Here is a 21,482-nt window from a genome sequence, read left to right on the forward strand (position 1 = left end):
AACGTCCGTCCCGCAGTCCAATCAGCAGCCGCGACCCGGCGCCCGCCCAGGCCGCGTCACGAGTCAGCCAAAGATGGCTGCGCCCAGGCAATTTGAGCAAAGGCGGCAGTGACCCCCGGAGTGGCTGAGGAAGAACTGAGGAGGCACCCGCAGGCTGCTGGGAGGAGAGCATAAGGTACTGGTATTACGGGGGAGGGGGTGAAGTAAATGTCCCGGTGTCTAGAGAAGCAGGGCGCGGTGACACGCTAGCTACCAGCAGCGGTGCGCGTAAATGAGAGCAAGTAGAAGTGTAGTTGGCCCTTTGGTGCCCTCTTCACTTTGCACTCTAGAAGGAAAGACCTTATATTTAAATTAACCCAATAGAAGGGAAAAATGCCTGAGATGAATTTAATCCCAGGTTTACTGTCAATTTACAAGGTGACCACGGCCAAATTTAATTTTCAGAGGCCCCACTTTACCTATCTCTCAGATAGGCCCCACGTTGCCTATCTCTCAGAGCTCTCCCAAGAATGATATGAGATAGGTAACACAAAAATCTTAGGAAATATTTGTAGTTTTTACAGGCGGCGTTGTCTTTGATAGGTATTTGTTATTAATATCGGAGACAAAATGCCCACAGGGGCTGCCCAGTCAGGACTTCTACTGAATTAAGGGTGACTAGAAACACACAGTGTAGAAATGGGTATTTCACGGGACTTGGAACCTCACCAATATGCAGAGAAAAGTAGTGATACCATTGGGCAGAATATGTTGGGGAAATCACTTTTTATTTCTGACATATTACACATACATTTCATATATATGTATATACTGCTCAGTACAATATATACATACTGAATTTGATTATATATATATTCCACCACCCCATTCACAAAATCATTCAGAGCTCCTGTACAGCGGGGATTGTGTCTTATTATTGTAGCCAAGGCCCTCAAAAATTTGACTACCAGAAACCTAGACCTAAATTTCTAAGGCTGCATTGTCCTTACTAGGTTAACTTTAAGTCTAGAGATATGGAATGTCAATGTACTCAACATTTCCAAATGACCTCTTATCGATATAAAACAGGTAGCAATAAATAAACGAGCACTTGTAATGTTGTAGGAAATAAATGAGAAAATCTGGTTTCATAAAACCATGTTTTCCTTTGTTTTTATCCCTGAAATTTTTTTTTTTTTTTTTTTGAGACGGAGTCTCACCCTCTCACCCAGGCTGGAGCACAGTGACAAGATCTCAGCTCACTGCAACCTCCACCTCCCAGGTTCAAGAGATTCTCCGGCCTCAGCCTCCCGAATACCTGGGATTACAGGCAGCTGCCACTGGGCCTGGCTAATTTTTGTATTTTTAGAAGAGAGGGAGTTTCACCATGTTGGCCAGGCTGGTCTTGAACTCCTGACCTCAGGTGATCCGTCTGCCTTGGCCTCCCAAGGTGCTGGGATTGCAGGCTTGAGCCACTGCGCCCAGCCTTTGTTTTTCTTAACTGTTACCCTGAAACTTGTTTAATGAGCCAAATCTTTAATTTAAAACTCATCATTCACTATTCCCTTAATTTTGACATTTTCACCCTAACTAGTACAGACATCAACAAACTATTGGCATGTAGGCCATATGCAGCCTATAGCTTGCCTATGTACAGCCACCTAGCTAAGAATGATTTTTATGTTTTTATAGTTTTTTAAAAAGCAAATATTCAACAAAAGCTGTATGTTACCTGCAAAGCCTACCATATTTACATCTGGCCTTTTAAAGTTTGCTGAGCCCTGATCTCGGGTATACCTAGAAATGAAATTGCTAGGTATGTGTGTCTTCTACCTGCTAAATAATACCAAATTCTTTCCCAAAGTGACTGTACAGTTTGGGTAAAGCTACCCCACATTCTGTACACAGAATGTAGTTTTAGCTACCCCACATTCTTGCCAATAATTGGAATTGTCAGATTTTAATTTTAGCTAAGCTATGGGTACCTATTGGTATCTCACTGTGGGTTGTTCCCCTGATTATAATGAAGGTGAGCATATTTTCATGTTTATTGGCTGTTTAACTTTTCGTGAAGTGCCTGTTCAAATATTTTGTCAGTTTTTCCATAGGGCTGCTTACCTTTTTCGTGTTGATATGTAGTTCCATGTATGTTCTGGGTACTAACTACTCTTTTGTCAGTTGTATTGCATTTTCTCCCACACTAGCTTATCTTTATGGTATACATTAATAACCGTAGGTTCTTAACCTCAGTACTGTTAGTTTTATAAGTCTTTTATGTTTGGTGCTATTTGTGAATTGTTTAGGAAATAGTTTCAAGGATTATGAAGATATTCTGTATTTCCTAAAAGCTTTATGTGTTGCTTTTCATGTTCTGGTTTTTGTTTCACTTAGGTTTTTTTTTATATAACATATATGCAATTTTTTTTCACATTAGCTCTACAGTATTATTTTTAGTCTTCAGAAGGTTTTTAAAATTCTTCCTATAAATTCTTGAGAAATGATATCTTCATGTTTTTTAAGGGTCAAAATGGAAGATCATAAATCCAATAATACCAAGGAAAACATAATTGTTGATATATTCAGAAAAATTAACCAGCTTCCAGAGGCAGAAAGGTAAGATCCCTTCTTAATTTAAAAATACCTTTTATCAGGTGGATTTTCACCACTGATTCATTATCTCAAATTTATCTGGTTTGAGTATAAACAACACGGAATGTCAGGAGGAAATTGCCCTTTTCTTGCCTGGATGAGAGCGTTTAACCATTTTGCTCAATATCACGTAGCTAATTGTGGAAGTTGAGGCTGGAACTCATGTCTTTGGACATATCTAACTGTACAATATTTTGAGTTTTTCCATTAGGCTTGGAGATTAGTAAAATGTAAACATTTACAGACCCATTTAAATAACAAAACTTTAAAATAACTTTTAAAATGTCTTTTGTTTCCAGTTCATTCTGTCAGTATGCTTACCAGTCTAAGAGTACCATAGAATACACATAGCAAGATAGAGAATGTCAGAGAAATAGGATCATGGCTAAAGATCTGTAAGATATTATTAGAGGGCCAGGCGTGGTGGCTCATGCCTGTAATCCTAGCACTTTGGGAGGCCAAGGTAGGTGGATCACCTGAAGTCAGGAGTTCAGACCAGCCTGGCCAACATGGTGAAACCCCGTCTCTACTAAAAGTACAAAAATTAGCTGGGCGTGGTGGCGGGCACCTGTAATCCCAGCTCCTCGGGAGTCTGAGGCAGGAGAATCGCTTGAACCCGGGAGGCAGAGGTCGCAGTGAGCCAAGATCACGCCACTACACTCGTCTGGACGACAAGAGCAAGACTCTGTCTCCAAAAAAAAAAAGATATTATTAAAGAGAAAAACCAATATAGGGAACATACTGATCTTTGCCAGGCAGCTACTGTGTACTTCCACAAAATGTCTTACACTTTGTTGACAGTCAAGAAGGTCTCTCTGAATATAAAAGGATGCAAAGCAGCCGCCTGGGAAGGAGAGAGGGACAGTGTCTTAAGTAGAGGGAATGGCATATGCCTAGCCACAAGATAGCCAAGGCTTGTGGTACTTGAGTAACCATTGTTACTGAAGTACTAAGGAAGTGGGCATAAGGACCAAGAATAGTTTTGAGCAGGGGAATGATGTTAGTTAGCATTTCTAAAGAACATTCCAGCTGCTTTTTGTAAAGCAGATTCGAGGTAGGAAAAAAAGGAAATACAAAGACCAGTAGAAAAACCAGCGTGGTAATCCTAGTGAGTGGAGATGGTAGGGGTGGTGACAGTTGGGATGAAAAGAGGATGGATTTAAAATACATTCTGGAAGCATAATCTTGCTATCTTCAGGAATAAAAACTGAACAGATCCCCATCTTGCTGCCACTTATCATCTTAATCAGGGAGAACCTATAAATCAAGCCCAGTAGTGTTCAGAACAAGGATCTCTGAGGGGAAGAAAAAAAAAAAAGGCTAGTAGTAAGAACTTTGGTGAGATTTTAAAAGCTCTTTCACCCCCATCCCCACCCTCCAACTCCACTCCCTTCTAGTTGTTTTCCTGAGGTAACAAAAACTTTTAAAGCAAAAAAGGAACTATATCCATGTTTCCAGGCCAGCAAGATAGGGAAAGTGAGAAAGACTGACAAAAGAAGAGTCACACCTGTAATGGTGTGACACCTGCTGGCTCACATCTGTAATCCCAGCACTTTGGGAGGCGGAGGCGGGCTGATCACTTGAGGTCAGGAGAAGACTAGCCTGGCCAACATGGCAAAACCCTGTCTCCACTAAAAATACAAAAATTAGCCAGGTGTGGGGGTGCGTGCCTGTAGTCCTAGCCACTGGAGAAGCTGAGGCACGAGAACAGTTTGAACCTGGGAGGCGGATCATGCCACCGCACTCCAGCCTGGGCAACAGAGCAAGACTGTCTCAAAAAAGAGTAGATGGTGGCAACTTTCAAGAAAAGAAAGTAGGCTGTCACTGGGTTCTTTACCAAATTAGAAAGAATATATGGAACTGCAAAGTAAAATTTAGTTTAGAGGCAATAAATGCTTGCAATTATTGGCATCTAAACTGGGCAGATGACAGTGTCCTGTTATCTTCGCCTTGTTCCTATTTTTTCTCTTCATTCCCATTTTATCTGCTAAGTTTGAATCTTCATTTCTTCTTGGATTATTAATCAGGTATTTAACAGTTACTTGGCATGTCCTCCAGTGTATGGAGCTTTCTTAATATCAAAAACTTCATTTTCTGATCTACAGAAATACTTTCACGTACATGTTTGTCGTTTGTTAAAGTTGGGCCGTTTCATGTCTATTTCTTGTGTTATGTCTTATCAAAGTCATGAGTTTTTAGTTGGTATAGGTACTTTTTTGGAAAACTGGCAAGGGGCTGCTAGGTAACAATTTTGTGCTAATTTTTTTTTTTTTTTTTTTTTTTTTTTTTTGAGACGGAATATGGCTCTGTCACCCAGGCTGGAGTGCAGTGGCCAGATCTCAGCTCACCGCAAGCTCTGCCTCCCAGGTTCACGCCATTCTCCTGCCTCAGCCCTCTAGTAGCTGAGACTACAGGCACCTGCCACCACGCCGGGCTAGTGTTTTGTATTTTTTAATAGAGACGGGGTTTCACCGTGTTAGCCAGGATGGTTTCGATCTCCTGACCTCGTGATCCGTCTCGGCCTCCCAAAGTGCTGGGATTACAGGCTTGAGCCACCGCGCCTGGCCTGTGCTAATTTTTAGTTAAAAATTTTGACTTTAGCTATGGGAAAAATCTGGTTAGGAGAGCAAAGTTTGCTATGCAGATTTCACTTGTACTACTTTTTATTTATTTGTATATGTAACATACTTGTAAACAAATGGACTTATATATAACATATGTATATATGTATTTTTTATGCATTTTATATATATGTAGGCAAATTATTTACCTGAGCATTGGGATTTAAAATGGGGATAATATACATTTCACGATTGTTATGATGAAATAATATTTTAGAGGAAGTGTTCAAGTTTTTTATTTCCCCAACCCCCACAAAAAAACACAGGTTTTCACATTTACATGGTTTTTGTGGTTGATAGTTTCTCCAGGCTGTCATCACTAATTTTTACCTATGTACCTCAAGTTCCTGAACTGCCGCTGTCTTGTACTACCATGAGCATTTTCATAGACTTCTGTTATATCTCAAGTTTACATATCTTTCTTCTCCAGTAATATTTAACTATGTTAACCTTGAAGATAGAAGATAATTTTTTGTGCCTTTAGCACTGAGTCTGCTGCATACAGTGGGGTTCTCAATGATAGGCATCATGACTGCAGTGTCAGATAAGAAAAGTAATACCTTATACAATGTTAGGAAGCTTAGAGTTCCTAGAAAAGCTATTTTAGATGAGTGTAAGCCATAGAAGTTAGAGGGGGGACTGTGTGGCTACTATGGCTAGTTAAGAGTAATGAAATTTTAAGATTGACTGTATTGTAGATAGCAATGCAAGCAGTAAAAAAGCTAAGTAGTAGTCTGAAAAGTTTGGAGTCAATATTTTCAATATTCAGCAATCATGTTAGGCATTACTTTTTCCCAAAACTAAAGAATGCATAGGACATAGGTTAAAAGTTCATACATAACCTTGGCTTCAAATCCAGTTCTACCACTACCTCAAAACATCAGTTTATTTCTCATCAATGGGTTATTATAAAGTACCTACCATAGGGTATTGCTTAAATGTTAGTACTCCCAATCCTGACACTAATGTTTCAGGGAAGAGTGAAAGGAAACACATTAACTCCACATTATTGAACATCATCTGTGTCAGGCTGAATACATCTTTGTATCCATTGTCTTCCGGTTGTTTAAAGACTAGTGTAGAAGCCTGACATGTAAATCAGTGATTATATAAGATAGTACTGTCTTGTAATGTGTTGTGCTAGAGAGGTAAGTATTATGGGAGCTCAGAGGAGAGGCACCCACTGGCTGCTGGGAGAAGAGCAAAAACCTACATATAAAGCAATTTTTAAGATTTTGGTTCTATAAGGGATAGATGTTATATCCAGTTAGTGTATTCCCAAAATCCTATTAAGTTCCGTAACACGTGTCAGAATCGGGAAAGCTCACACACACAATAAAGCCAAAGAAAAAGTTCTTTCTTCTCACCCTTTCAGGAATCTACTTGAAAATGGATCAGTTTATGTTGGATTAAATGCTGCTCTTTGTGGCCTCATAGCAAACAGTCTTTTTCGACGCATCTTGAATGTGACAAAGGCTCGTATATCTGCTGGCTTGCCAATGGCAGGGATACCTTTTCTTACAACAGACTTAACTTACAGATGTTTTGTAAGTTTTCCTTTGAATACAGGTAAATTCTACTTCACTATCACCAAAGAGTTTGCCTTAGTATATGTTATTTGCAGCTTTAGTCCATACTTATTAATATCAGGTAGCTACATGCTGTAATGCAGTGTTTAGGTAAGATTAAATCTTGCTAGCCTCTCTGTGGCAAGTAATTCATATTAGCATGGTCTATCAACCAAGATGCACATATACAGCAATTCTAAATACTTTCCTTTTTCTTTGAGATGGAGTTTTGCTGTTGTTGCCCAGGTTGGAGTGCCTTGGTGCAATCTTGGCTCACTGCAACTTCCACCTCCTGGGTTCAAGCGATTCTCCTGCCTCAGCCTCCTGAGTAGCTGTGATTATAGGCGCCCACCACCACGGCTGGCTAATTTTTTGTATTTTTAGTATAGACAGGGTTTCACCATGTTGGCCAGGCTGGTCTCAAACTCCTGACCTCAGGTGATCCACCCGCCTCAGCCTCTCAAAGTGCTGGGATTACAGCCGTGAGCCACTGCACCTGGCAATACTTTCCTTTTTCTAACATATCTTTCTCATTGCTCATTTAGAGTAAGAAATATTTGGAAATCCATATATATATATGGATATATATATGAAAATCATATGGAAATATTATATATATACAAATATATACAAATATGTCGGCTACCTTAGATTTTTTATTTATATTTTATAGAGAAGTTCCTTAAAGGGGGAAAATATTTTTATGAGAATATGACTCTTTATATAGTAAATCTCTTAAAGCACTAAATGCATATACAATGTTTATCAAATACATGGAGAACTGATTTCCTTTTGAAAATTTACCATGTGTGCTGAATGCTTTGAGTATAGTTAATCATTAAAAATCTTTTTTTTTTTTCTTTTTTTGAGACGGAGTCTTGCTCTGCGGCCCAGGCTGGAGTGCAGTGGTCAGATCTCAGTTCACTGCAAGCTCCGCCTCCCGGGTTTATGCCATTCTACTGCCTCAGCCTCCGGAGTGGCTGGGACTACAGGCACCCGCCACCTTGCCAGGCTAGTTTTTTGTATTTTTTTTTAGTAGAGACGGGGTTTCACCGTGTTAGCCAGGATGGTCTCGATCTCCTGACCTCGTGATCCGCCCGCCTCGGCCTCCCAAAGTGCTGGAATTACAGGCTTGAGCCACCGCGCCCGGCCAAAATCGTCTGATTAATGATTTCAAATAAAGATATTACCATGGGTGCTAGGGAAGCCAGTCCATCTAAATTTTATTTTTTGTTAAGTTCTGCTCCAAATTTGTTTAAATTGGACGAGTATTTTAATTCCCATGACCAGTGGAAACAATTTCTATGATCAAGGGAGATCATAGAAATTGTTTGAACTATTTGAATTGAACAGACTGAACTGCCCATTGAATTGAACAGACTGAGTGAAAATATTAGCCCCGGTCTGTTGATAAACAACAAGTGCAGAAAGCTAGCAGCAGCCCAAACCATGAGATTATTATATCTACGTTCAGAACAAATTACAGAATTTTTTTCCTAAAATAGTTTTATCAATCATTCCTAGCTATTTTAAGTTACTCATAGATGTAATTATACCTTTTATCATGCTTTGTAGAATTACATTTGATATATTGCCTGAAAAATATCTGTGATACACAAAAGAGGATCTTACATTCTTTAAATTATGTTTGCTTGATTATCATAACCTTCATTTCCAGAACTAATTTATTTCCTAGGTGATTTGGATTGTGAAACCTGTACCGTAACACGGAGTGGACTGATAGGTCTTGTTGTTGGTGGTCTATACCCTGTTTTCTTGGCTATACCTGTAAATGGTAGCCTAGCAGCCAGGTAGGAAATGAAAAACTTTTTATAATATATGATTACCTATAAAACTCACAACTTAAAGCAGCAAATATATTTTGTTTTTAAGTCATTTAGACCAAAGGCAATGTTACCCTCTTGATTAGAAGTTAGCAAGACCTGTTTCTTCTTATAATCAAATTCTACTTATCAAGAATTTCAAACAGTTCTACTTGGTATATAGTTCAGGCTATTAACCTTAATTTGTGTACTGAATACTAAACTACAAAGCTGCAAACAGTATTATGCATGAAACTTCAGTCATATAAACAGTTATCTTGGATGAGTTTGAATACTTGCACTAAAGGAAAATTCCATCAGAAAATGTGTAGCTATTATATTAGCCTTCTATTCTAAAATAATTCTGGCTATTCTCTGTTAAACTCTTGGATCAGCAATCTATGCTATAGCCTTGAAGCAAACTGGATAAAGAAACAAAACAGTTTTTAGGATTAACAGACACTGAAGACCTTTACCTTAATCTTTAGTTTCATCTTAAGACTTCTAGGACTAATATATATATCATAGATAGGTTTGCTACTTGATCCAACAATCTTTTCTATTGAACTATCTCAATGTTTTCTTACAGGTATCAATCAGCTCTGTTACCACACAAAGGGAACATCTTAAGTTACTGGATTAGAACTTCTAAGCCTGTCTTTAGAAAGATGTTATTTCCTATTATGCTCCAGACTATGTTTTCAGCATACCTTGGGTCTAAACAATATAAACTCCTTATAAAGGCCCTTCAGTTATCTGAACCTGGCCAAGAAATTCACTGATTTTAAACAAATATGTAAACAAAAATAAAATGGTAAAAACAGTTTATGTCTAATGTTATGCATAAACATAGACTTGTAATTTATCACATGAGGTATAATTCTGGGACCTACCACAAAAGGCTGAATCTAAGTAAAAGCTACCCAGTTAAACAAGTTTAACTTCACTAGTTTGCCCAGTATTGTCTCTTCTACCTTGCTTGCTCTACTCTTTTACCTTAGGTATTGAGTTTGGTCTGTAGTACACAAGAGGAAAAAGTTACTATATAGTATTTTACACTGAAGACTTCATAATGCCAAACGGGAATAAAAAATGAAAAAATATATATCCATACACTATACCAAATGTTACTTATAATTCACTTTCTCAATTCAAATTATTAATCCATAGATTCTTAGAACTGATTTAACATCCTTCCTTAAATCAGCCATCTTCTTGAGTCATTTAGGCTCAGCTTCAGCTATTATGATACAGACCTACCTACTTCGAGTCACCTTATTTGGAAAGCTGTATTTTTAGTTTAGGTAGTCTTTCACACTTCCATTTATTGTAGGATATTTAGAATCACAAAATCAACGAATCTCTCTGACCCTCAGTGAAATATCCTAGTTGATTGATTTCCTAAGATCATTTAAATTTTTGATGTGCTTGCTTTCTTCTGTTCTCCTAACATTTCTCATCCTAGTTCTCTAAACCATTTTCTTTTGTGACAGCAACAGAATCAGCATTGTCCAACAGAGCGTTCTGTGATGATGGAAATATTTTATATCTGCACTGTCAATATGTTAACCACTAGCCTATGTAGCTGCTGGGCACCTGAAATGTGGCTAGTGCAACTGAGTAACTGAATTTTTAACTTTAATGCATTTAAAATGTTTAGCCATGTGACTAATGGTTACAGTATTGGACAGCTTAGATCTAAACCAACACTTTCTTATGAAGCAAGTCAATCATCACAGAAAAGCACCAAACAAAATTTTAAGTGGCATCCAAGATTATTCATGAATCTCTTAACTGTTACTTCCAAATAGTGACATATGTGTTAAGTAATCTTATGCTGCTTAAAATTATATATAATAATTTAGAAAAGGCATCTTTGTGAGTGAAACTGGCTTTTAACGTCTGAAGAAAAATATAAGCAGTGCTGCCAAAGATGAAAAGCTTATGTGAAATTAACAAAATACAATCTCAATTTTTCAGAAAGCAAAGATGATTTGTTCTTTCAACAGGCACATAAAATGTATTATCTACCAAACTTACATAAAAAATGATCCCAGTTATGAGGCAAAAGAATCTGTATGCACGAGAGATTGAAAGGAAGCATGCCAAAATGTTTACTGTGGATATTCTATGGCTTATAGTTATAAGGGTGATTTTTCTTTTCTTCTTGATTCCTTTCAGGATATTCCAAGTTTTCTACAAATAATATGCTTTACTTTTACAACTAGGGAAAGAGACAGAAAGATATATATAATGTTTAAAGGGCAAAACAATACAGCTGTTTATTTTATAGGCTAAAATATCAAGATGAAAAGCTCTGACCCCAAATCATCCATTTTACCTACATTCTGTCACTTTTACTTAAAGCAGAGTTCTACTCATCACTGAAAAAACAATGAATTAAAACTAATTTCTGATGTTAACCCAAGTACCCAGTTAGACTCCTTAAGAATATAGAATTGTGTAATCAACTTAGATAATTCAAAGCCCAATGATATAACTAAGTTCTTTGACAAATGAGCACACATTTTTTCCTTACTTATCTTTAAACATTCCTAGTCCAATTACTCCCTAGCATAATACCATGTATAAATGGGGATGAGTTTACAATGGTTTCTGTAACCAAAAAGTATTTCTAATCTGTCCTCTGCCACATATTTTTAAGTTGTCTTTTCCATTAGCAGAAATGGGCAACATAAACAATAAAGCATGTTAAGTCTATTGCTACAAATTTACTTTGCCAAAATTTTTGTTCAGAGAGCAGATATCTGCATTATTTAAGGACATTTAGTCATTTGTAGCTAACACCTGAAGTAAACTACCCTAAGTCAATTTTTAATATTTCAGTCTAGACACAGTAGACAAACTATTTAAATCTTTTATAATTTACTTTGTGTAGTTATTTGGCTTTAAAGAAAAAAAGAGGGCTCACATTCTATTTAAATTAAGACATTAATATATTTTATAAAGCCCAAACCATAGTACACTAAGAGCCAGAGGGGTCTAGGAAATAGATCTCAGTGGGTATACAGCAAAGACAAAATTTGGAGGCAGACGCTAAAGGAAGTTGAGATAAATAAAATTCAAATCAGTATATTAACAGAACTACACAAAGGTTTACAACACAGTAACTACACTTTTCAATTAGTTCATTGTGAAAACTGAGCAAAATATTCAACAATTTTGGGTCAACAAAAAGTATGGAGTATTTTAAGACAATAAAGAGTGACTGGTGTTGAGAGTACTGAGGCTACACATAAAGGTACTGAAATTCAAATCTGAAAAATACTGTGCTGGCCAAACATAACACTACAAATTTCTAATGAAAGAATTCCCTTTTTGGTCCCTAGATTAGATGGTAAGTAAATAAAAAAAACAGCTCAGAAAAACAGCAAAAATATTAATATTTACTAGAGTCTCAAAACTTTGTATTGGCTGTGAGTCTGGGGGAAAAAAACACTTATAAATGTCATACTACCAATTAAACTTTCAGGAGTCATCAGATTATTTAGCTTTAAAATTTTACTAAATCAGAGAGACCTTAAACTACACATTCAAAATGCTGAACTAGGTAATCACATATTAAAAAGATAATGACTCATTATCAGTAAATTACCCAGTCTGTTCTATCAAAGTAGTAGTTAAGGTCACCAAATCACATTGGTGCCTTTGGTTCTGGAATTATAACTAGCTGTACTGTGGGAGCATCAGCACTTAAGTTTTAGGCCAGTGGGAATACTCTTGACTGCCTGGCTTCACAGGCACCGAACACACTTAAAATTATAAGAAACTGACTGGATTTAATAAGTTTTGAATAATACAATAACCAACTGTATATTTATTATGAAGTAAGAGCCAATCTCCTACCCAATCCCTCTTCTATCAGCTGCACATCTCCCAAATGAGTAAGATAAAATGACTCAATCTAAACCAGGTGAAGGAATGTATTAACATAATCCAACAAAAATGAAATAAAACAATCCAGAGTTTTGAGTGTTTTTTTCACACTTGTAATAAACTGAAAAAATATTTCAATTAAGTAAAACAACGATATGCCACAAAAAGCCACTCCCATCATCCAGAATACTAAAGCCCTTATACAACACTAGATAAATTTTTATATAAAACAGTAGAAACTAGCATACCATTAATTAGAAACCTCAAAATATTCAAAAAACAGTATCAAGTACTCAAGAGAAAGCTCAAGAAGCCAAAACCTCAGAATCCATACATCCTGGTTGTTACCCTAAATTTTTATTAACTACCCACACATTTAATCATAATCAACTTTTTCAGAGATATACAAATCAATGCATCTATTTAAAAGGACTACTCTTTATCGTTCAGAACTTTACATTAACTTTTATATTCTACTCAGCAGGGTGTCTGTCTGTACTCCAAATTACCTCTCATGTTCCAAGAAATAAATACAAACTCATATGCCTTGTGATCACTGATGGCCTGCTTATGTAATTCTAGTCCACTAAATGTTAATTCCATAGAATATGCTCTTGAATATTTAAAAACTCTAATTAATTTCTTGATGAAATACTGTAATTCTCCAACGGTTACAATTTTGTAAAGATATGCAATAACTGAGTATCACTCCCATGAAAGACAAAAAAAGTGTAATTTTGTTCCAAGATTAACTTAGTCTCATGTATCTCTATTAAGTCTTTCAAGGATTCCAGAGAATCTTTTCATATCTCCATTTCTGGAAAGTGAAATCAGTATAGAAGTAATTTGGGAACTTGAAAATGGCATTCATTTTTTTCAGCAGATGCCAAATTTTTGACCGACATGGCTCTCACAATTACTTTGTTACCATCAGTCCAGTCAGTTAACAGGTTGTAGGAAAAGATTCGTTTTTGCAGACACTGCTAAGCTGTTTAAAGAGAAGAGAGAGAGATTAATTTAGTGATTATAAAATGCACAAATATTTAAAATATTTTGAACACTTTTTGTTGGATTATATCAGGTGTGACTACGTTTTAACGAAAGTGGACTTTTTAAGATAAGTCTGGTCAAGGAAGTGCAGAAACAGTAAGTCAATATGATAGAAATAGTAGGTCAAAATATGATGTGTTAGTTCAATTAATGTATGAACTCCTGCCACCATCGAAGACAAATATTAAAAAGCTACGTCTTTAGTCTAGTTCTGTATTCTACCATAGAGGCACATTTAGAAGAAAAACAAAAGGGTCACCCAAATACTAAATTGTTTTCAACCATTATAGTAAATAGAGCCAAACCTAGAAATTTCAAAAACAATCCATTTTATATGCCAGAAATCTCCTTTATCCATGTGCTAAATCATCCAGAACACAATTTTCTAAAAATAGTAAGACAACAGTTTCACATTAATCATAACTTTTTTAATTAACAAGTAGTGAGTCGGACACTTTTAAGATATTGTTTACTACATACTGAAATAAACAGATCTGTTTAAATTCAGAAACCCAAACATTTACAGTAAAATGTGCTTACACATAAATATGATCAAATTTATTTAAAGCCCCTATTAGATAGATCCTAAATACATGCAATTACCATGTAAAAACAAGACCATGAAGTTGATGTAAAAAATGACAAAATCACTAAGTCACCAAAACTAGAAAAAAAAATGAAATGGAAACTGAGAAAAGACAGTTAATAAAACATAAGGAACCTAACAAAGCAGCTTTAAAAATAGGCCATACTAATCTTTCCATTTTCAAAAGTTCTTTATCAAGTAATTCCAAAAACTGCCATTTATAAAATGACATTCTAAAAATCTACACTTGGAATTTCAAAGCATCTCAATTCAGAAAGCTTTGACTGCTGTTTCTCCCCAGCCCACAACTTCAAATAATGCAGGTAAAGTACTGACGTAAGGAAGAAAATATTCCAAGAGAATGCTATAGTTTTTAGAAAAATGAACTTACTGCTTTCCAGAACCTTTTAAGACCCACAGTCAGCATTAACAACAATCATTTTTCCTATTTTCATCCATTATTTTCCAATGTCATGTTAGAGATGAATAAATTCTTTGAGCCCATAACTAAAAGATCGACAAACCTGGTTTTATTACGACACCATATTTTTGTCATTGGTACTGCACAAAATTATATACAAAGAAATATATACAAAATGTTCAAGTATTAGTTAAATTTCAATTCAAGGCTTCTGTTTCAAAAAAGCTACATTTAACATATTTCATAACGATAGCACAAATTAGTCATTTCAAATAATCTTTCCAACTACTTTTGGTTTATATATATGTATATATATATAAAATTCAGTAGGCACTAAAAACCCATGCAGCTGCATTGTGAGGGGCTTGCTCCTGCCCTTAGGTATAAGCAGGTTCATCACTCCAAGTTGTGAGTTTGGCTACTACCCATCATGCTCAAGTGCAGTAGTAGATGATTTTACAAAATATGCTGTGATGCACTGGAAACCAAAGACCAATTCAGGTCTCAAATCGTATTATCTAGCAACAAAACATTTACAGCTGTGCAAGAACAAGGATTCCATTTTCATAACCAAATAACAACAAAATAAAACATTTTATGTGTAAGATAACTTACATCTTTGGACTGCTGGAAAATACTTTTTAATTATGAACATTTTAAAAATAAAAAACAGCAGAAGCCCTGATATTACCTCTTTTTCCTCATTTCTTATACTACCTTTTAAAATAAAGCAGGAAATGTGGCCAGCAGCTGGTCCCGTCTCTTCTGCCCCAACAGCTGTATCCACTTTAGCACAAAGAAAAACAAGGATGCTAAATACGTATATACTTTATCAAGCAGTGATGTTTCACAAAGAATTTCTTAATGCCTCTTACACTGAAGGACACCATAACTCAATTTATACAACTGGTTAATAGATTCAAGGGAAGAATAAATCCCACCTTTGGGAAAATAGTGCCAATCGTGTTATTTAAGTGGCCAGAACCACTCAATTTAAAAAATTATTCTAAAATAGGACAAATACTTTTGAAATACAGAGAATAAGATTCTTTGTGAAGCCTCACTTTACACGTTTTCATTCACATTTCACAACCTTCAATATCTAATCATACATATATAAATTTAACCTAAAATTTTAGTACAACAAAAATAAAGATGTTCAACAATTTATTCATACTCAGTGATAGGGTAATCACTGCTGGTCCTCAAAGAAATATTAACCATTCTTATTCTCCAATTAACTAAAACACAGGAATCTGATATGCATGTTAATTTCCAACTTCTCTAATGGTGAGATACTAAAATCTGTTACTCCGTATAGACTGTTTCTATATCTCTTACTGAAAACTAAAAGGCATTGATATTTCAGAGATACCTGTCACCTCCAGCAAAATAACTATCACATTTGTGCATGCCCCAAATGCTTATTGTCAACCTCTGAAAAGTTGCCCTAAAATCGGAATTCCAATTTGCACCTTGTACAACTCGGAACTTCCATTCAACTTCACCTGTTTCACTGTCTCCAACCTGTATCTCTATAAGCAGGTTTCAGTGTACAGTTGGAACCGATGTCATCCAAGGCCATGTCCACACTGGGGACAGAAGAGCTAGGTACACGCAAGTCTGAATAAGGGGACACATTAATAGCTATTTCAACCAGAAGAGGCATCTTAAATACATTCTTGACCAGCACAAGTCTGTTTCCAGGGTGGACAGGGCCCAAATTAGATTTCCCTCCCACCTTCCAAAACAGAAAAAAAAAAAAATCACACACACACAGACTGAGATGTTGCCCATTAAAGTAGACTAAGCAGCAGAGCATGAGCGTTACGGGAAGAGATGGATCCTTACCAGGATGTGAGGCGGGAACGACTGTTCTGTAACCCCTACAACGGAGCCTGGCAGGAAGGAAATCACCTAAAAAAGAAACTGTCAGAGAGATTTAATAGTCACATGTTATCATTAGGAGTTGGTTACTGTGTCACATTCATGCTTTTAGCTAAACACTTTAAGATTCAATATTACTTTTTTCTCTCCTCTGAAATGTGTCCGGTGAAGATGTCCCACTAAGGTAAGTTTGACATGGTGTAAGGGAGTTGAAAGGGGTAAACGCGGATAAAGAGCAGATTACTTGACCCTACATTTTAAGAGAAGACGACGCCTTCCGGGCGCACGCCGAGCAGAACTCCACCGACACCTTATCCTTGTCCACATGGAGACAAACTCCTCCCGCCGAGTCGTCCTCTTCCAGCAGGTCCTGCTTCTGCTTTCCCACCGGCAGAGCGTAGTCGTGGTCACCGGCGGGCGAGTCTCTGAAGAGCGAGGTGGTCAGTCGCAGTCCCACGCCGCTCAGCCGGCTCAGCAAGCGAGCCAGTCCAGTCTCGTTGGCTAAGACTGCCCGTAGGTAGCGACTCTCCTCCTGCAGTGCCTGTACGCGTTTGCCCAGCTCCCGATTCTCGGCCCGCAGTTCCTGGTTCTCGGCTGCCAGACCCCGGACTCGACTCTCCAGCCCCATCACGTACTCCTTCTTCTTCAGCCGATTAAGGCGGGCAGCGGCCGCCGCCGCCTTCCGGGGACTCTTTGTCGCCGCCTGGTTGTTGTCGTTACCGCTGCCGCCACCGCCGCCTCCTCCTGGGGACTTTTTCCGCCTCTTTTCGGCGATGCCACTGTCACTGCTGCTGCTGCAGCCTCCGATACCGTTTAACAGCCTTTGCAGCAGATCAGAGAAGCGCTGCATTTCAGCAGCCGCGGCCTCATCGTCATCCTCCCCTCTCCACAGGCCGCCGCTATCCGAGCCTCCGCCAGACGAGGAGAGAGGCCCGGGCGAGCTAAGCCCGGGGTCCAGGTGCCAGTCCGGTTGCCGGGGGTCCAGGAGATCCGCCAGTTCCAGCCCAGACAGAAAGTCCATATCCTCCGTCTCTTCTCCGGGGAGGCTGGCGATCGCTTCCTCCTCCATCTCCTCGGGCGAGGGAGCGCGCACGGCCACCCCGCCGCGGCTCCCCCTCCCGCCTTCCAACTCCCCTTCGTCGCCGAGCTGCTGCTTGCGGCCGGGAGATCCGGCCACCGCCGTCTCCTCCTCCCCCGCTGCCGCCCGGGTGAGGTCCGAGGGCAGCGAGCAGGTTGCAGCCGGGGCTGGGCTCTCACTGCGGGTTGGGGAGTTGCTGCCCGAGGCTGCCAGCAGCTTAGTCAGGCTATGCCTCATGAGGGCCGGCGGCGGGCCGCGGTAGGCCCCGGCCGCTAAGAGTGGGCCTCACGGACCCCAAGGATCCCAGGCCCCAGGGCGGGTAGCCCCCGGCACTGGCCGAAACGAAATGCAGGGAAAGGTCCGAGTCGACCCCCCGCGCCAGGGCGCGGGGAGGGTCGGGAGAACGAAGCGGTGAGGCCCAGCGATGACTCGACCGCGCCACCCAGACAACGGCCTGGCCGGAAGTCAGTGGTTTTCGCCCCAGCCCCGCCCACCGCGTTTCGCGCGCCACCAGGCCGTAATATCGCGAGGTTTCAGGGTGCTTTGGAGTGGGAATAATTCCAGCCTTCTAGTGACGTCATAATAACTGCAGCAAAAATAACAACAGACTCTATATTTATCCACCCTAATTCAATAATACCGCCCAATACCCAGACTCAACAGTTCAACATATTTTGCCATATTTGCTTTATCTTTACATAAATGCTTGCAAATTTTTTTTGCTGAATCATCCTAAAGTTGCAGATAAGACACCACACCCCTGCGTACTTCAGTGTGCATCTAGTAGGACTTTTTTTTCATAATCATAATACTATTACCAAGTCTTCAGAAAATTAACAATAGTTTACTAATACTATTTAATACCTGGGCCATACTAGATGTCCTCAGTTGGATAATGGATATGCTAATTACCCTAACCTGATCACTACATTCCATATGTATGGAAACATCACTATGTACCCCATGAATATGACAGTTATTATTTGTCAATTAAAAAAAAAAAAGCAAAAGGAATGTAGAATACAACGTTCCTTACAAAAATTGTCTTTGGTTGTTCATGCCATTTTTTACAAGTAGGTATTTTCACTTGAGCCAAGATCCATTCAGTACTGACTTACTGCATTTGGGTAACGAACAAAAACTCCTGACAAATAGAGCCAGGAAAGGCTATGAAGAGAGGGTACTCACGCTTGTATGCCTGAAAACAAAGACTGCAAAAACCACAACGTTGCACAAAAACCATCACGACCTTATACAAAACCTCTGCAAGGATGTCTGCCCAGAAGCTGCCTGTCCAACCTTGAACTGACGTCACCCTTGTTATTGACCTTTGTAGCCAAGATAATTATTTCAAAACAATGTGTAACCATCCTCATTTTTTTTCCTTTAAAACCCTTTGTCTTCCTTCATCTTCCTGAATACACACATAGTTTACTATGGCATGCGTTTTCCCATTGAAATGCTCTATTCTCAATGCACATCTTTTATTTTAGAGACCTTTTCTGTTTGTTATTTAGGTTCACATCCCACAAGGGGTTTGAGATTTGAAGCAGTTTACAAATACAGATATTTAGGTTCACATCCCACAAGAGATCTGAAATTTGAAGCAGTTTACAAGTACATTAGAATGTAGTAAAACAAAACATTTTGAATTTTTAAAAAGTAAGGCCAAAAAAAAGATGAACTAGGAAGAGAAGGAGTTCTGAAAGGGGAAACGGTTAATACTGGAATTGGATGGATGAAATATCTTACTCAGTTGTTTGAGTTGGGCTAAAATTGTTTCCTGACAGCCCAAACAAAAAAAGAGAAATGAATTTTCCTTTGTTCATGAGTAAAGTATATATGAATTCTTTAACCACTTTTCTAGTTCTTAAATCTTAAAGAAACTTCTCTATAGGATACTGAATAATGTAGCAGATATCCTCAAGGATAGCTGCTTCTATACAGTATTTCTTAAGAGAGACAGAAAGCAAGTTCCAGGAAAGTTGAACACTGACAGGTCCTAAATATTGAGAAACGTGCTTGGTACACTGCACAGGCTTCAACAAATATTTATGGAGTGAGTGAATAAAGTCTACAGTTTTGACTGAAGGCATAACACTAAAGCTCAACTGAATGAAAACAATTATTTCAAGGTGTGAAAAAAGTATGACCTGTGGTATCTAGAAGAATAAATAAAAGGACTCCTTGTCCTGCTTAACATTCCATTAGGAATTTTGCTAAAGTATAACAGCACACAGTTCAAGGTGATATATGTATACTCTGGCCTCCCTTGAGTACAGGTGTTTTGTATGGCTGGTAATTCCATTCAACTGCATTTTCCCCTTAGGCAAAATTCAATATTATTGATTGATTGGTTATATTTTTTAAATTACAAAATTTTGTTTTAAATACACATGATTTGGCCAGGTGTGGTGGCTCACACCTGTAATCCCAGCACTTTGGGAGGCCGAGGCAGGAGGATTGCCTGAGCCCAGGAGTTCGAGACCAGCCTTGGCAACATAGAGAGACACCAACCCCCCCCAGCAACCCCCACCCACCACCTCGCCTGGCTAATTTTTTGTACTTTTAGTAGAGATGGGGTTTCACCATATTGGCAAGGCTGGTCTTGAACTCCTGGCCTCAGGTGATCTGCCCACCTCAGGTGATCCGCCTGCTTCAGCCTCCCAAAGTGCTGGGATTGTGGGCATGAGCCACCGCAACCTCCCAGATTTGCTTTTCCTTGATTATTGGAAGGTTGAATGATTGTCACATGACCAACTGACTTCTAATGTGAATAGGATTTTCACTTCCCTAACCCATTTATCTTTGAAGTAGGGGAAAATGTTATTCAGGGAAGATGTTTGTCTTTTTTCTTCTTGATTTATGTGAACTCTTTACATTATAAGGAAAATATCCCTTTGCCTCTTACATTTTCCAACTTTTTTAAAAAATAATTTTACTATTTACTAGGATTGGAGTTGTAAAGTTGTTTCTTAGGCTGTAATTTTTAAATAGTCAATTTATCAAAGACCGGACTCAGCGGCTCACACCTGTAATCCCAGCACTTTGGGAGGCCGAGGCAGGCAGAACACTTAAGGCCAGGAGTTCGAGACCAGCCTGGCCAACATGGTGAAACCTGATCTCTATTAAAAATACAAAAAATTAGAAAAAAATTTACCCGGGTGTGGTGGCACATGCATGTAATCCTAGCTACTTGGGAGGCTGAGGCCCGAGAATCACTTGAACCTTGGAGGCGGAGGTTGCAGTAAGCCAAGATCGTGCCACTGCACTCTACCCAGCCTGGGCGACAGAGTAAGACTATGTCTTTAAAAAAAAAAAAAAAAATCCACTTATCAATTCATTGATAATCCATACTTGTCCCACTAACTTCCCAACATGTGTGCCATATATTAAATTCTTACATACACTTGGATCTATTTCTGGTCTTTATCTATTTTATCCAGAAGCAAAATCACTCCACTTTTTATTGGAGTTTATATTACATTTTTGTATCTCATATGGCAAGTCCCTCTTTGTTACTTTTATTTTCTCAGAATTTTCTAGCTGTACTTAAGTATTTATTTCTCCATATAACTATAGAAGACTTTCCAAGTTCAAAAAAGCTAGAATTTTTATGGAAATTGCATTAAATGTATTCATTTCTTTTATCTAGTTTTTATGCAAACTTTACCTAGTTTTTATGCAAACTTTGCATAAAATAGATTATTTCTTCCGTTCTATTTCTAAATGGTTATTGTTACTATGTAGGAGAGCTATTTATCTTTTTTCTTAAATTTTTTTTTTTTTTTTTTTTTTTTGAGACAGTCTCGCTCTGCCGCCCAGGCTGGAGTGCAGTGGCCAGATCTCAGCTCACTGCAAGCTCCGCCTTCCGGGTTTATGCCATTTGAGTAGCTAGGACTACAGGCGCCCGCCACCTCGCC

General features: G+C 38.5%; 2 protein-coding genes across 5 annotated transcripts; one reads left to right on the plus strand and one right to left on the minus strand.

Moving 5' to 3' along the window:
* TMEM126A (transmembrane protein 126A) lies at nt 1–9,464 on the plus strand. Of its 2 annotated transcripts, XM_023209270.1 has the most exons (5): nt 1–175; nt 2,500–2,592; nt 6,625–6,818; nt 8,514–8,628; nt 9,230–9,464. In XM_023209270.1, the coding sequence occupies exons 2-5, from the start codon at nt 2,507–2,509 to the stop codon at nt 9,420–9,422; spliced, it is 588 nt and encodes a 195-aa protein (XP_023065038.1). In that variant the 5' UTR covers nt 1–175; nt 2,500–2,506; the 3' UTR covers nt 9,423–9,464. The 2 variants fall into 2 exon arrangements, with proteins under 2 accessions (XP_023065038.1, XP_023065039.1); XM_023209271.1 differs by lacking the exon at nt 2,500–2,592.
* A 1,432-nt stretch (nt 9,465–10,896) lies between these two features.
* CREBZF (CREB/ATF bZIP transcription factor) lies at nt 10,897–18,036 on the minus strand. Of its 3 annotated transcripts, XM_023209268.3 has the most exons (4): nt 16,736–18,036; nt 16,446–16,523; nt 15,312–15,380; nt 10,897–13,525 (listed from the first exon to the last, which is right to left on the minus strand). In XM_023209268.3, the coding sequence occupies exons 1-2, from the start codon at nt 17,794–17,796 to the stop codon at nt 16,508–16,510; spliced, it is 1,077 nt and encodes a 358-aa protein (XP_023065036.1). In that variant the 5' UTR covers nt 17,797–18,036; the 3' UTR covers nt 10,897–13,525; nt 15,312–15,380; nt 16,446–16,507. The 3 variants fall into 3 exon arrangements, with proteins under 3 accessions (XP_023065036.1, XP_023065035.1, XP_023065037.1); XM_023209267.3 differs by having other exon boundaries at nt 11,579–15,380; XM_023209269.3 differs by having other exon boundaries at nt 11,579–15,380; nt 16,446–18,036.
* Between the last annotated feature and the right edge of the window lie 3,446 nt (nt 18,037–21,482).

Source organism: Piliocolobus tephrosceles, chromosome 13 (assembly GCF_002776525.5).
Source record: "Piliocolobus tephrosceles isolate RC106 chromosome 13, ASM277652v3, whole genome shotgun sequence".
In the NCBI taxonomy this organism is placed as follows: Eukaryota; Metazoa; Chordata; class Mammalia; order Primates; family Cercopithecidae; genus Piliocolobus; species Piliocolobus tephrosceles.